Source organism: Melanotaenia boesemani, chromosome 17 (genome assembly GCF_017639745.1).
Source record: "Melanotaenia boesemani isolate fMelBoe1 chromosome 17, fMelBoe1.pri, whole genome shotgun sequence".
NCBI lineage: Eukaryota > Metazoa > Chordata > Actinopteri > Atheriniformes > Melanotaeniidae > Melanotaenia > Melanotaenia boesemani.
In genome coordinates this window covers 347,346-364,323 of record NC_055698.1, presented here as the reverse complement: position 1 = coordinate 364,323, position 16,978 = coordinate 347,346, and the positions used below count along the sequence as shown (strand labels likewise).

General features: G+C 41.5%; 1 protein-coding gene across 1 annotated transcript in view; it reads left to right on the top strand.

Annotated features, from left to right (window-relative positions):
- Nucleotides 1-16,978, top strand: part of si:ch211-57n23.4 (immunoglobulin superfamily DCC subclass member 3) — a 55,933-nt gene that overhangs the window by 12,110 nt on the left and 26,845 nt on the right. Inside the window, exons 7-13 of the mRNA XM_041966905.1 lie at nt 14-179; nt 1,041-1,291; nt 1,384-1,548; nt 2,126-2,314; nt 3,367-3,480; nt 4,036-4,162; nt 4,387-4,501. Of these exons, the coding sequence (XP_041822839.1) occupies nt 14-179; nt 1,041-1,291; nt 1,384-1,548; nt 2,126-2,314; nt 3,367-3,480; nt 4,036-4,162; nt 4,387-4,501 (1,127 nt within the window). The remainder of the gene's footprint in view (nt 1-13; nt 180-1,040; nt 1,292-1,383; nt 1,549-2,125; nt 2,315-3,366; nt 3,481-4,035; nt 4,163-4,386; nt 4,502-16,978) is intronic.

The window sequence follows — 16,978 nt, the reverse complement described above, 5'->3', positions numbered from 1 at the left end:
TCTTCCTCCCCAGCTCCACCAGAGTTCGTACAGTGGCCGCAGTCTGTGTCCAGACCAGCAGGGGGCAGTGCTGTGTTCACCTGTGTGGCCCAAGGTGTTCCTGATCCCCACCTCATCTGGCTGAAGAACGGGAAGGTCCTGATTCCTGGACAAAACGTCAAACTGACTAACAACAACAGGTGGGTGATGGAGGCGGGTCCTGTAACATCCATCCTCTCTGCTGGCTGCCCCAGCTCACCATCGAGCCGTACGGAGGCTTTGAACTGGAGCACCAGACATCCGCAGGAATATAAGGAATTATTGATCATAAATAACAATTATAGTTTTTCCTCCAGTCTGAATAAAGTTGAGTAAATTAAACATGTTCACACAGAGACTTGAAATTAGATCTGAGCAGAAAACACATATTTTTTGCAATTCATCAAATGGAGGATTTAATTTGATTTGATATTAAAAATCACCTCTAACAGAGCCGAACACACCAGAGAATCAGTGAGGTTGCTGATTATTCCAGTCTGCATTGAGAATGAATGAAATGAGTGACTTTGATAGCAGCCAGTCAGAGAAGGAGTTCAACACTGACCTAGTGCTGACCTAGTGGTTAGAAGCAGACTTGAGTCTGGAGGATCCGGGTCTGAGTACGTAGACTGGCTGCAGAGGTGACCCACTGTGTGCCCCTGAGCAAGGCCCTTGGTGTACCAGGAAATCGTGCACTAACAAACATTCCACGTTGTTTGGAATGTAAACTGTGATTAAATGCATTCATTTTTTAAGGCGTTAAATTTTTTATTATGTTTATTTTTTTGTGTGTGAAATTACTGACTTTTAATTCTTCACACTACACATTTAATGTGTTTGTGTTATTTCCAGAAGTAATTGTAGCATCTTTTGTTGTTTTTGTTAACGTTATGAGAACTGTCATATAAATTAGACAGATAGGTATTAGTGTATCATACGACCTGTAATCCAGGTGATGTGTGGGACAGACGCTGAAGCAGCAGCAGCTTCAGGTTGATGTTTTTCTTGTGTTTTCTGAGCAGCACCCTGGCTCTGACCCGGATCGGCTCAGAGGACGAGGCTATCTACCAGTGCATAGCTGAGAACAGTGCCGGTACCAACCAGGCCAGCGCCCGTCTGGCTGTGACCCAGGTTAAAGACCTGCCAGCGGCCCCCCAGGGCCTCACAGCCAGCCCCTTGTCCACCAACGCTCTGCAGATAACGTGGAGCCACCAACCCGCCAACATCACTGACAGCATCATCGGATATGTCCTTCACATCCGCAAGATCGGAGGTGAGACTGAAGGTTTTCCCGTCTAATCGTTCATACAATCTGTGTGTGTTTTAATGTTAACGTGTGAGTGTTAACACGTGTGCTCATTTTAGAGCCTGATAACATGGAGCTGCAGGAGGCAATCAGCAAAGACTCCTTTCAGCATGACGTCTCCAACCTGGAGCCAGCCACCACCTACTCCCTGTACCTGAAGGCCTACTCCTCCCTGGGAGCCAGCCAGCAGTCCTACACCGTGGTGGCTACAACCCTTGGGGGAGGTAAGAGGACCACAGTTCTCATGATGAAGAGCAGCAGGAAGGGTGGATCTCGTCTTAAAAAAGATTTAATTTCATGAGGTGGTGAGTAGATGAGCCCATGGGAGGCCGTTGTTATTCACCCACAACAAAACTTTAAGTTCTGCAGGGAGATCAACAGAATGATCAAAGAGAAGCTGAACAGAAAACCACATCATCAAAGAATCACCAAAAACACCTGAAGAGTGAACCAGGGCACAAACACGATATTTCCTGGATATGAACTTTCTCCCATCCGGGTCAAAGACTCCGCCGCCATGTCCGCCATGTTGTAGAAGCTCAGACTTAGTTTACCTTCTCCAGGTTGGCTGCTCAGTTCACCAGTTTCATCAGGACCAGATTTACTAAACAAGGTGTGGTCTAGAAACACAGCTAAAGGTTCTTCAGGTTATCTCCTGACTAATGAAAGCAGCACAGATTCACCTGAGAACAAGCAGAGCTGCTGTTCTGCACTTGCAGGATTCTAAGAGGTTAAGCAGCTGATAAACAGCTTCCTGTTATCAGAGGTTCTAACATGACTTTCTCTCTCCTCATCATTCAGTTCCGACTCCACCCACCTACTTCATCAAGGTGCTGAACTCCAGCTCGGTCCAGGTTCTCTGGGAGCTGCCCAGTAAGCCTGGCAAAGCTGAGGGCTTCAGGCTGTCCTACCGCAGGGTCCCCCACACTGACTACCAGGGGCCAATTCAGCTGCCATGTCACACCAATGCCCACACCATCACTAACCTCGGTAACCATGACAACCATTCAGCTCTGATGGTCCAGTTCATCAATGGAGGCAGTAAAAACTGAGTTTAATCTGTATACCCTCTGATACAAGGGTGTAACATTCATTTTAGTTCAGGCTCTACATTTAGTCCACTGGCAAGGAAAATAATAAGCTGAGCAATGAAACTTCACATTTTCAATGTTCTTTTGCATCAGTTACACACACGTATAATATATAAAAAGTACAATTTTTCATTTATAAAATATTAATAAATAAATAATAGTATGTACATTTTATTCTTATGTTATATTTTTATTTATAATAATTCTATTTGTTTTATTTATATTTCTAAACATTTACATCTTCACTCATTTCTGCATTCATCATAACGTCCAGATCTACAAAATCACCAATCTTTTAATCCCTGGTATCTGGAAGTGAAAAATCCAGTATTTCACACTTTGATAAGAGTAAATTTTCAAGATCTAGATGTTCTTTTAAATGTACATACGTGTACATTTCCACATGCATGCAGTAATCCTGACCACCTGAACTGACTCAGATCTATTAAGCAAGAAAGGTAGAAAAGATTGAAAACGTTCTCCCCTGCCTTGGAAATGTTTTACATTCAAACATAAAACATTAAACCTCATGTGGACAAATTAGGAATTACAGTTACTTATATTAAAATATCAGGCTACAGTTAATATACTCTATGTTATTTTCATATTTACCAAATTCATCCTGTGGACCCAATTGGCCCCTCTGGTAGGCCGGTTTTGGCCCCTAGGTCGTATATTTGGCACCCCTGGTCTAGACTACTGACCTGGAGACGTGTCTCCTGAAGCTGCAGGACAGATAGTTTATACTGTTTCAGTCCACCATGATGGGAAGGTGTGAGGTAAACCAGTCCACGGGGGGATTAAAGATAAACTGAGATCAGATCAGTGTGATCCTGATTCTGGTTCTGGACCATGAGGTGAACATCCATGCAGGCATATTTAAAGCTGTTAAAGCTGCAGACTGATAAACAAAAAGCTGTCTTTAACTGTCCGTCGGACCCTGTGTTTCAGAACCAGGTGCTGTCTATGAAGTCAAACTGGTGGCCTACAATGGAAATGGAGAGAGTGACTGTTCCAAGAGACTGGTTTCACTGGAAGAACAGGGAATGAGCGACCATATTACTGGTGAGTGTGACTATAACAGAGTCTTTTCTGGATCATTTCTCAGAACCAGAACCTTTCTATCTCCACGTGTCTCATCATCCGTCCTTTAGCCTATTAAGACTTAATATAACAACTTAAATATTCACGCAAAAGCATCAGAAGTCATCAGGTGTCTGATTTTAATGAAAACAACATTTGAAAGATATTTTATCCGTCTCCATCAAAGTGAAACTGAAATTTCAGGTTTGTTTTAAAAAAAAAAACAACTTTGACTCTCCAACCTTCTCCAACCTTCACTCTGCTGTGAAACACAAATGAATTCCAACAAGGAAAGACATTTCTACATGGAGAGTAATGAGAGGGGACAAGAGCCCAGTGCATCATGGGACGTATGCCAGCAGCATTCCCATCTCATAACTGAAGGGCGTCCTACAGCTTCCAGAAAGGCTCTAAGACGTGTTTCAATACCTGAGCAGAGTCCCAAACCCTTAAAGAATGAGTCAGGATGAATATTTTCATGGTGCGACGTGGACCACCTCAGCCCTGCGTAACACGTGGCTTTGTTTTTGTTTCAAGGAGGAAAAGGTCTGTGCCAGTGCAAGGATGGTGAAGCCTCTCTGGGCAGCGCTGTCATCGGCATCCATATTGGCACCGCCTGCATCATCTTCTGTGTCCTCTTCCTCATGTTTGGTTACCGTCGCAGGCAAGTGCCAATAAGCAGCAGATTCTTTGTTCTGTGAATATGTCAGTTATCTACAATAAATAGTTCTTAAATAATAATAATAATAATAGTAATAATAATAATAATAATAATAATGGTAAATAGTTATTTATCCTGCTCGGCGACGTAGACCTGAGTAGAGTAACTTGGTGAAGACTTCAGCTAGGTCAGCATGAAGCTGTGCTGAGTCTGGTCTCCTGTTTTAGTCTGTTTTGCAGCAAAGGGACTCAGGACAGCTGGTCTGTACCCAGAATCGCTACAGAACACAGCGGCATTCCTAAAGGTGGAGCAAGTTGCACCAGGGTGGAGTCTGAGGCTCAGGTAGGCTGTTCAGCATCATTAAAACTACAACTCCACAAAGTTGGGTCTCTGTTTTAAATATAAATAAAACACAATGAACTATTTCCAGATCTCATCAGCTCATATTTTATTCCCAACTGAACATTAACAACATATGTTTAAAATGAGACATTTTACCATTTAATGAAAAATATCAGCTCATTTTGAATCTGATGGGGGCAATGCATCTGTAAAAAGTTGGAACAGGGCAATAAAAGGCTGGAAAAGTAATTGGAACAAATCAAAAACAACTACTTGGGTTGGTTGTAAAGTGTGGCAGCAGCAGGAGGAAAGACCTGCAGAAACACACACACACGCTTCACACAGCCAGGATGGACCAGTCTGTCCCTGAAGCTGCTCTCCAGACCACACAGGGGTCCTGCAGGGGGGACTCATGGTGCAGCATGGAGGGGGGGGACTCATGGTCCAGCATGGAGGTCAACTACCTCCTGTACTGAGTCCAGAGACCAGCCCAGGACAGAGCTGGACTTCCTGATGACTTAGTCCATCTTCTCCCTCTCTGCGATGCTGCTGCTCAGCAGACCACACCGTACAGGATGGCTGATCCACCACAGAGTCAGAGAAGGTCCTCAGGAGCCCTCCTTCACTCCAAAAGACCTCCATCTCCTCAGAAGAGCTGCTCTGATCCTTCCTGTACAGTGTTTCTATGTTGTGAGTTCAGTTTATGGTCTAGGTCAGGGGTAGCCAACGTTGGTCCTCGAGGGCACCAATCCAGCAGGTTTTCCAGATTTCCGTGCCCCAACACACCTGACTTAAACTAACGAGTCATTGTGGAGATCCTTATAGGCTGTTGGATCCATTTAATTTGAGTCAGGTGTGCTGGAGCAGGGAAATCTGGAAAACCTGCCGGATTGGTGCCCTCGAGGACCAACGTTGGCTACCCCTGTAGAGTCTAGGTGAACACCCAGAAGAGTCCACTCTCTCAATGTCCCTGGATGTTCACCAGGATACTTCCATTGACCCATATGATGAATAAAACTTCTGACCATAAAACAGCGAAAGTACATCTTTGTAATCAGCAGAGTCTCTGCTTTCACCTGACACCTTGTTTGTGTAGTTTGGTGTAGTTTGCTTAAAGTGGAGTAATTAGCAGCTCTCGTGCACCGTGTTCATGTCTTTGTTACATTCCTGTAGAATTTGTTTTAATCCTCTTTTCTTGTCTTCTTCTTCTTTGTCTTCCTGTCAGCAGGTGGGATGTCCAGCACCTTGCCAAGTCATCATTGAGCAGCATCCTCTAGGTGTTCGTAGCACGGCCACTGGCTGACACTGGTCAACACCATCCCAACACCCTCATCCCTACTTCCCCTCCAACAGTCCTCTACTCACTTAGTTAGCAGTCATCGTTATACCCTCCAAACCTGCTGCTAGAGATCTGAATGTAGACCTGGAGATGCAGATCAGTATGTATCCTGGTCCTCTTCCACCCTCAGTCCTTTCCCCAGGATTTATCCTGGTCCTCTTTCACCCTCAAGCCTTCAACCAGGACTTATCCTGGTCCTCTTCCACCCTCAAGCCTTCAACCAGGACATATCCTGGTCCTCTTCCACCCTCAGTCCTTCCACCAGGACCTATCCTGGTCCTCTTCCACCTTCAGTCCTTCAACCAGGGCATATCCTGGTCCTCTTCCACCCTCAGTCCTTCCACCAGGACTTATCCTGGTCCTCTTCCACCCTCAGTCCTTCCACCAGGACTTATCCTGGTCCTCTTCCACCCTCAGTCATTCCACCAGGACTTATCCTGGTCCTCTTCCACCCTCAAGCCTTCAACCAGGACATATCCTGGTCCTCTTCCACCCTCAGTCCTTCCACCAGGACTTATCCTGGTCCTCTTCCACCTTCAGTCCTTCAACCAGGGCATATCCTGGTCCTCTTCCACCCTCAGTCCTTCCACCAGGACTTATCCTGGTCCTCTTCCACCTTCAGTCCTTCAACCAGGCCATATCCTGGTCCTCTTCCACCCTCAGTCCTTCCACCAGGACTTATCCTGGTCCTCTTCCACCCTCAGTCTTACCTCAGACCAAAGCTTATTGCCTTTCCTGCCTGAAAAAGCCTTCAGCAGCAATATCACTTCAGATTATTTCTATATGTAGAAAACATGTCACTTTCTTAGCTGGGCTCTGTTCCATAACCAAAATATTTGATCCTGAAGACCCCTGCTAAGAACCTGACATGAGAGGAAGTCTTCTGTGCTCTACAACCCAAAATGAAGCCAAATAGCCAAAACCTGATGGAGCCGTTCAGGTGAATCTCTTCTCACAGACTTTGCCTTCAGTTTTTCTGGAATATGAAACCCAGTGGCCTTTACCTGAGTCGTCATGAGGAGAGACTTTAGAAGCCATGAAGAAGAAGTATGTGTTCTTCACTCTGCTTCTTCTCACATAAATGCTGTCCAAAGAAAACTACCTCAACCTGATTTCTAAACCAACAACACGTCCCTTCACGAACTTCCTCCTGACCAGTGCCAGTCTCAGTGAGCCGTGCTGTACCAGGCCTAACCCAGAATAACCACCTCAGAGCTGGAGCCTTCCTGAAGAAACCCGAGGCAGAAATCTTCTCTGATTCCCATCGGAAACCTAGACAGGGAGGCAGTCTTGTTTCTATGGTTACTGCTGCTTTCATATCCCAACCTGTCTACCTCAAGAGACTGGAAACGTCGGTGGTGTCAGAGGAGCGTGATGAGAGATCAATGTTACAACAACAGCCTGTTTTCTGAGGAAATCCAGACCGGTTTCCAGTCCCAGGTCCAGACTGGTCAGACTGGGACCTTGATGACTCTGAACTGGCTGGTAGAGAAGTTTTCTGAAGATTTTTGACTGAATGTTTCACCATGTCAGCCTTCCCAAAAAGAAAAGCGAGCTGAACGGGACCCAAAGATGTTTTCAGTTCCTTTAACCTTTCCTTCAGAGAGACCTTTCCTCTCTGTTGGGCTCCGGTTTGACTGATCGCCTATGAAAAGTGCTTTAACTCAACTTGAACCAAAAGATTTCTCATTTCATTTCTTAAAGAATATTTTCAAGTCCTTTAGTTTCTTTCAGGTGGACCCGTCAACCAGGAGATCTTTATTTTCTTTTTTCTAATGTTTTTAAATGACTGACCAAAAGAAGATGTAAGATATTTAGAAAGACTTATGGAGGATGTTCTGTCTTTTTCTATTGGCTGAATTTTTACCAAATATTTAGCTATTTTTAACAAAAAGTGGAACCAAATAACTGTCCGATTTTCGCCTTCATACTCAGTGTTTTGTCAGCCAAAGCACAGAAACGTGTGAACATGTGATGTGTGTGTGATGAGCGACAGCAGGAAGATTTAGTCTGAGAGTTGCTTCCAACAGCTCACCAAAGAAAAATGAACTAAACAAATAAACAACCAAACCGAACGACTCTGAAACCAACCTGAAGATGTGTGACGGAGAGAATGGATGTTCTCACCCAGCTGCTGATGTTAAATATCAGCCGTTAACTCAACAACGCTTCAGTTCTTCTTACCAAAAACCCCAAACCTGGAAAAGTTGTTGATTAAATAATGTTCATCTGGAAGTTTTAAGATGTAAAAATCTTTCACTTCTAGCAGTTTGTGATCAGAGATGGACTCAGACTGGACAAAGAAAGAAATGAAAACTGCTTATTGTGACATCAGATGAGCTAAAACCAGCCTCAGACTGAAAAACTCAGATTACAGATTTAAGCCTCAAAGTTTCCTGCAGTCGTTTCTGAGCGAATATTTTCTCCACAAATGAAACAATGTGAAACCAAAAAGTGAATTTAATCCCAAAAATCTGTGTTTCTGTAGAAGGAAGAGTTTAGAGTTTACAGTAGAAAAAGTTCTGTTTGAGGGCTCTGTCCTCCCTCCTGCTGCCAAACTGATTGTTGTTGTTATTATTGTTATTATTAGATTTGACATGAATTATGTTTTTGTTTGACATGTTTCAGGATGTCGGATTGTTTTATGGTGGCCTGTGAACCAGTGATGTGAGTTTTCCAGACAGTGAATTTAAGACTAAGAAGTTTCTGAAGATAAACTCACCTCCTGCCATGAAAAACCACGAATATTAAAAAATGTTATAAAAACTAAAAAAGAAAAAGTAGAAAGTAGAAGGTGTTAAAATGAGGGTTTCATGACTCCTCGGTTCTCTGATTAAAGCTTTAAACTGTTCTGATGGAGAGCTCGTCCTCAGTCTCTGGAAACAGAAAGGGAGTTACAGCTGATGGCGGAGACCACAGAACGTCCCAGAACATCGGGATTCTGGTGTCGGTCCACGTCAGTGGGAGCTGGAGGATTTGTTTTTACCACTCAGATTTTTTAAATGCAGAGCAAACAGCTCCATCCCAGTAGAATCATACTCTGTCTTAAATCACCTGTTTATCATCATCATCTTTCCTTCCTCAGCTGTTTCAGATTATTTATGTGTCCCTGACCCTGAGCAGGTGTGTCACCTTCTACTCCCAACCAGCTGTTGTTGGTGTGTAAGCACCAAAGATCAGTTAGAAAACCATAAACCAAACTCACATAATAATGAAAGTATAGATGCTGGACAGCGTGCTGTGTTGGTCTGCAGAACTGTTCCATTTTCTTAAACATTCCTCCCTGATGTGGAGAATCTGCTTTATTTAGCTGAATCTGGGTTTATTTATGAGATTAATGAAGCACGCGTTTCCTCCAGACCTCTGGATGTCTTTGTTCATCCAGACTGTCATATCTGAACACCTCAGCTCAAAATATTCTCACCATGCTCCAGTGTACCTAACCAAATAAAGACTTTAGATAATTCAGTTTGTTTTGTGTTTTTGTTTATTTAGTGAACTTTTCATGCTTCTTCTTCCTTCCTGGTGACGGGCCTGAACTCAGCCATAACACATAAGAACACTTCTGAACCGGTTCTCTGGCTTCCTCCCACAGTCCAAACACATCCACGTTCGGTTCACTGGTGTGTCTAAATTCTCCCTGAGAACACGAGTCATAGCCAGACCTCTGACACCAGCCCCAGGATAGGAGTGAAACATCCGGCAGCGCGAGGCAAAATAAAGTGATGTAACAGTAACAGAAGACAGTCTTAGACTGATCTGTAAAATCAAATAAAGCAGTTTTATGAAAATACAGACCCCGATGTTCTCTGAAGCCCCTTCACCCATTTACAAAGGAGAGAAATGGTTTAGTACACACATGAACCAGTCCATTTTCTTAAATCTGATAGCTTGTGTACAGTGGTGAAAGCCAGAGTAGCAGGAGGCAGAAGAAAGTTGTCTTTCCCCAACAAATGTAAAATATATGGAGTAACAGAGCTGTCAGTTAGATGAGACTTCCTTAAACAACCCAAAACAACAGCTTTCTTGTGGAGTTAAAAGAGCAGGTTTCACATCTTAAAGATATAATATGGACAATGTAATTATCAGAGGAGACTGGAACATGGATATGGACAAATGGATGGACAGATTCTCCAGGAAATGTCCAGACACCTCTCCAAATGGAAATGGGAGCAGGTGCTTGTGTGTTCATGTGTACAGTTCTATGCACTCTGAGTAACTGACTCAGTGACTCAATGACTCAAAAACCCAAATCACTTTGGTGAATGACTTATTTATAGTCAATTCAGTAAAAAGAATCAATTTTATTATGAGAACATGGGCGATTTCAAATGGGATGTGTTGAACGGATTAGACTCGTGCCAAAAGGATAAAAAAAGAAATTTAGAAGATCAAACAAAAAGAACATTATCAAAACTTACTATCTCCAATGAAATTCTTAGAGCAAGTGTTTAAAGTCTTTTCTTGGTTTGACAGTGTAATGTCTAATTATTTGCTATATGCAGGTAGTATAATCACATTTAGACGTAAGGGTACATTTCTGTGAGTATCACATGGATCTAGCAAACAAGACAACTTTCAGAGTAGAAAGTATCACTGGAACTCAGGAAAGACAATTATGGATTAACCAGAGGAAATGCTCCCTAAGTTTAGGCCCGGGTCAGGGTTAGGTCCAGCTCAGAGGCATGTCAGAGGTGAACTCAGGAATGTCTTTGTCCACTGGTTTGAATGTTCAGTGTCTAAAATGTCACTTTTTGTAATAAACCTTTTTTTATTATACATTGTGATGGCTGCATCTACAGCCACACAGGAGTGGTAATCTGCAGTAGACAGGACTACACACACATTTATATATTTCATATTAGATTTAATTTACAGAGCATTATATGATTTAGTGACAGCACGTATGTTCTAGAACTGGCGCGCATTCTGGATTGTATTGTGGTGTTAAAATTTATATTCTTTTGAGTTGTTTCAGTGGCTCCAGTCCTTTGGCATGGGAACCAGCAGGTGGCCACAGAGTGGAGCCAACTAATTGGACCAGATCACACACCAGCATCAAGGGGGGGGATTGGGATTGGGATTTTCCTTTGTTAGCTTAGTTAGGTTTTTGTGTGTTACCCCTTTGTGTCTTTTGTTTGGGCTGATCAGCCACTTTAAGTTTACCCTTGTGTCTCAGTTGTCAGGTCAGTTTGTTTCATTTGTTTGGTCAGTTTGTTTGAGTTATTTTTGCCACAAGTTATTTAAGTAGAGTTATGTTATGTTGACCTCTTTTATGGGCTGGATTATTCATTGATTTAATAATTGTTTGGATGACTTTTTTTGGGTGAAAATAAAAAAACCCTCTTTTTTTTAACTTTAAATCTGTGCCTGATTGTCCTTCACTACTCGATCCATCACATACATCAAGCTGGTGTCCGGAACTCTTTTTACCTCAACTATTTTTCCACATCATCTGCTTCAAGTAGTTCCTACAGCAGTATGTATTTCGTTATCAGTTTTCTTTCTTTCACTGTCGCAGGTTGGACTTTTGCTCTTGCTGCCAGCTTCCTGACTTTCTCTTTTGTGCTTCTGGTGCAAACATCTCTGGGTGGGAGGGTCTTCTGAGAAGTAATTTCCCATTGGACAGGGATTTTCTGACTGACAGTTGCATAGCATGTTAGGTCCAGCAAATTTGTTCAGCATGTTACAGCAACCAGACCATCATTCTGCTGCTACGATGCTGGACAGAAAAATTCCAGCAGATATCGAAAGGGACGGGACAGATTTAACAGAAACAAATGACAGACTGTCAGAGATCATGATCAGCTCATCAAAAAACCTAAACAGCAACATGAGAGACGTTCAGATCCATGGATCAAACTTTACACAAAACAACACAAATGCTCAGCACAACGCAAACGTTTCCATCAGGCTGCTCAACAAACCTCCACATCCCAGCCAGAGCGGCAGGGGCGCTGCCGGGGATCTGGGGCCCCATAAAGAGAAACTGAAGTGGAAACTAAATGGCCACTCGTTTCTTAGGATTTAGTTTATTGTGAGCGATATTATTGAACAAGAAGCAACAAAAATTAATAAATAAAAATAAATAAATAAAATCAGAAGCAAATGGTAAAATAATTCAGGTAGGTTCAGAAACAAAAACTAGCAGGACCTCACGTTTATTGTTTTATATGAATTGAATGTAAAACGGTCACAAGCAAACCACTGTGGAGATTTACAGCCAAACGGCTAAAATTAAATAATCACATTTTAAAAGGTAGAACTTTGTGTAATAAGATATCAAGGAGAGGTAAAGGTGCATTATTGCTGAGTCATGCTTGCAGTCTCATTCACCATCACTGTCCTTACTCAGCCTTTTTCACCAAGAGCCAACGTTGAGCTTTTTCCCTGGAAAACCTCTTATCAAGTCCTGAAGTCCAGCTTTCTATTCTATCAGCTGTTCTATTAAATAGTATCTCCAATCATGTAATGTCATGTGTAACAGCATCACAATCATGATTTCTGGTGGCCTCCCACTATTTTGTTTTACTTAAAGGTGTTTTCAGTGATTTCACCAACAATGTGAAGGGAAACTGATCTGACTACCAATCCTCCACGTCATCGTCTCCCTCATGTAGCAACACATGAAGTCTAATTTATCTCCACATCTGTAGACTCACAGGTGAAGCTTTAGATTAGTGGGGAAACATATATGATGCTATATGGTTGTTGCTAGTTAATCTTCTGGTATCTTCTGGTGCCTGCCATCCGTGCTAATGCTAATTAAAAAGAAAACACAACAACACTTAGAGCCTTCTAATCTTTTCATTCTAAGCAGTTTAATGAGCCCCCACAGCCCCCGACAGGGCCAGACCCAGAGCCACCCCCATCGCAGAGCAGCCCGGTCCCGCACCACGGGCAACCACAAAGAACCCGCAACCACCAGTCACTCCCGGCCATTTCTCAAACCCCCATAGCAACGAGGTCACAGTCCTCCACCTACACTAAGTGATGGAACTAAGCACAGGGGACCAGAAGGAATGAGATTCAGCCGAATAGTTCTTTAAGGAGGCAGACATTGTCTCACTACTGATGTGGTCAACTAAGAGATTCCTAAACTGCTGAATACACAGATTATTTTTGTTTTTCCAGTTCACAAGGATAGTTTTCTTTGCGATGCATAATGCTGTGCGTATCATGTGTGCAGAGTTAATTGCCATATTAATGTCACCCAAGTCACCTAGTAGGCACAGCATGGGGTTTGCAGGAATATTACATTTAAACCATGTTGACATGTCTTCACATACCTGAAGCCAGAACCTGCGGACAGGTGTGCAGGACCACAAGGCATGGAAATAGTTGTCAGGTGTGTTTTCATTGCAGTGTGTGCAGATGTTTGATTGTGACAGACCCATCCTGAACATCCTTTGTCCTGTATAATGAGTTCTATGCAGAATTTTGAATTGTACTAGAAAAAGCTGTTATTAGCATAACAGCATGTGTGAATGCTGTCATGCTGAATGATTGGAATAAAATGCTGAAAGATGGTCGAAGATGGTTAAAAAGGCTGAAATATCTTTGTTGAAGAAGTATTTATTAAGCTGAAGTGAAAAGTTGAAGAATTTAAAGCTCAAAGTGGAGTTAAAAGGGGCTGAAAGGCTGAAAGGTTGAAGTGAAATGTGCTTAAGATTGCTGAAGATGGCTGAAAAGGGCTGAAATAGGGTTGTTGAAGAGGCATATATGAAGCTTAAGTAAACAGTTGGAAGGATTAAGAGCTTAAACTGGTGTTTAAATGTATTTAAAATTATGGAAAGCTGAACTGAAATGTCCTTTGCATAGTTCAACATGGCTGAAAATGGCTGAAGTCTGATTGTTGAAGCATCAGCTGAAGTAATCATGAAGCTTAAGTCAATAGTTGGAAGGATTAAAAGCTCAAACTGGCATTTAAATGTAGTTAAAATGGTGGAAAGTTGAAGTAAAATGTGCTTAAGATAGTGTAAGTGCTTGCTGAAGCATCAGCTGAAGTAATCATGAAGCTGAAGTCAATTGTTAAGGTATTTAATGCTGAAACTGAATGTTAAAGGTGCTGAACTGGTTGAATATAGAAGAAATGATTGTAAAAGGCAGAAAGAGCTTAAACAGAGTTGAACTGGCAGCTGAACCACAGTCCATCATGTAAGTGAGCAGCAAAGGACATGATGAGAGGACAGACAGAGAAGGAGAGACAGAGGAGGACATGTGGCCTGTTGTAATGAGAAGGACAAGGAGGAGACAGGAGAAGAGAACAGATGGACATACCTGGACTCATTAGGAGGACAAAACCAGGTGAGAAGTCCATAATCTGGATCAATAAAACTGAATGAATTAGGTGAAAGGTCAGCTGGCTCCTAACAGCTGAGAGCACTCAGTGAGTTGTCATGACGACGGCCCCTCACTTAACTGACAAGCAGAGGAGACTAAAACTGCACTGTTTGCGCACCTTCCGAACAACTCTTGTTTAAGAGAAAACCATAAGAGTTATCCAAATAATTTTTTCACCGTGAGCGCCAGGAGGGTCTGGGGAACGCAGGGATGTGGTTTATTTTACTGTAATGTGAACAGAATTTAAATGGTGACGAGTTAAAAACGCATGCGAAATGCATTTTCCTCTTAGACTCCAGATTTGAATGGGAGTCTATGGGAGCAAAAGTAGACTTTTCCTCGCTTGGAGAGGCATAGCTCGAAATCTGTAAATCCCAGCTCTGTCATTCTTGGTTCTCTTTGAAGCCAACTTAAATTCCTCCATTTTAATGTATAATTTATGTCTCTATGATGAAAATTGTAGGAGTTATGAGAATTTGTTTGGAGTAGTGGAACAGGCTGAAAGGTTAGAGTGAGAGCTAGAGTGGGAGAGAGTGGAGTGAACATTCTAAAAGTTATTGATTTTGAAACTGCCATAAATCAATAACGCTAAAAGATATCAAAAAGTTGAATAGAAGTTTAATAGCCCAATCCCTTGTGAGTTGTTTAAAGTTTGAATGGTGTTTCTAGCTGAAAGTATGCTGAAGTTCTAAGAGCTGAAAGAGCTGAAAGTTTTGAAGGAGTTGAAGGCTGAAGAGCTGAAATCCTATTGATTTCAATGGGAGCTGAAGATCAATAAATGATCAATAACTTGAAAAGTTGAACAGATATCAAAAATTTGAATAGAAGCATTAATGTCCTGAACGAGCTGAACGTTTTGATACCAAAACTGTTGAAATCGGCTGAAGCTAGCTCAAGATGTCGAACGACAAAAAACGGCGGAAGAATAAAAATAGAAAATAACTAGAAAAAGCTGTTATTGCATAACAGCATGTGTGAATGCTGTCATGCTGAATGATTGAAATAAAATGCTGAAAAATGGCTGAAGATGGTTAAAAAAGGCTGAAATGTCTTTGTCGAATAAGTATTGATTAAGCTGAAGTGAAAAGTTGAAGGATTTAAAGGTCAAACTTGAGTTAAAAGGTGCTGAAAGGCTGAAAGGCTGAACTGAAATGAGCTTAAGATTGCTGAAGATGGCTAAAAAGGGCTGAAATGTGGTTGTTGAAGAAGTATATATGAAGCTTAAGTCAATAGTTGGAAGGATTTAAAGTACAAGCAGGTGTTTAAATGTAGTTAAAATGGTGGAAAGCTGAACTGAAATTTGCTTAAGATAGTTCAACATGGCTGAAAATGGCTGAATTATGGTTGTTGAAGAGGTATATAAGAAGCTTAAGTCAATAGTTGGAAAGATTTAAAGCACAAGCAGGTGTTTAAATGTAGTTAAAATGGTGGAAAGTTGAACTCAAATGTGCTGAAGACAGTTCAACATGGCTGAAAATGGCTGAAGTCTGGGTGTTGAAGCCTCAGCTGAAGTAATCATGAAGCTGAAGTCAAAAGTTAAAGGATTTACAGCTGAAAGTGAATATTAAAGGTGCTGAACTGGTTGAATGTAGAAGTAATCATTGTAAAAGGCAGAAAGAGCTGAAACAGAGTTGAATTGGCAGCTGAAACACAGTCCATCATGTAAGTGAGCAGCAAAGGACATGATGAGAGGACAGACAGAGGAGGAGAGATAGAGGAGTACATGTGGCCTGTTGTCATGAGAATTTATTTAAGAATGCATTCAAGCATTTTCAAGCATTCACACAATAAATAAAAACAGGAAAACTATTGTGTGAATGCTTAAAAGCATTCACACAAAAAACAGGAAAACTATTGTGTGAATGCTTAAAAGCATTCACACAATTAGTTGCATATTTGAATTTTTAGTCATTTTAAAGGTGTTTAAACATATTTGTGACCATTTATCTTTATTAAAGTTACTGGATAAGTCACCCTCCCATTTTGAAGTTGGAAGACAGATTGAGTCTTCTAGTTTAGATAATAGTCTATATGTTTTTGATAATAGCTTTGGGGCATTGAGATTCATGAATTCTGCCACCCTAATAGGTAGCTGTAAGTTTAATTGATTAATGGTATATTTTTTACATATAATAGATTTAAGCTGGTGATATTCTAAAAATGTTTTGCTACTGATTCCATATTGTGAAGTGAGAATATTAAATGATAAGAAGTTTCCATTTTCTATTATATGTTCTAACTGTTTTATTCCTTTATTTTTCAATTGAGTGAAGTTAATCAGCTTTTTGTTTTGCAGGATGTCAGGGTTGTTCCAGAGGGGTGTAAACTTACATGGAAAAAGTGAGGATTTGGTTATTTTTAGAAAATCCCACCAAGACACTAAAGAGGAACTGATATTGATGCTTTTAAAACACTTATGTGTTTTGATGGTTGAGCTGATGAATGGCAGGTCAGAGATAAACACATCCTCACACAATGCTTGCTCTACATCTAACCATGTTTCATCCAGACTGCTAGGTTTAAGCCATTTGGAGATATACTGCAGCTTGTTAGCTAGGAAAACATGATTAAAGTTGGGTAGCTCCAATCCGCCTCTATCTTTAGTCTGTTGTAAAGTTTTTAGACTGATACGTGATAGCCTACTTTTCCATAAAAAATTTAGATATATGTGGGTAAGCGCCTCCACCGTGAGAGATCATCCTCTATTGCTTTAAGTAGCTGGACATAATTTAGCTTTGTTAGTTCTGATAACCTGGGGGAAATGTTTCTGTCTAGATATCTAATGTTTCCAGACT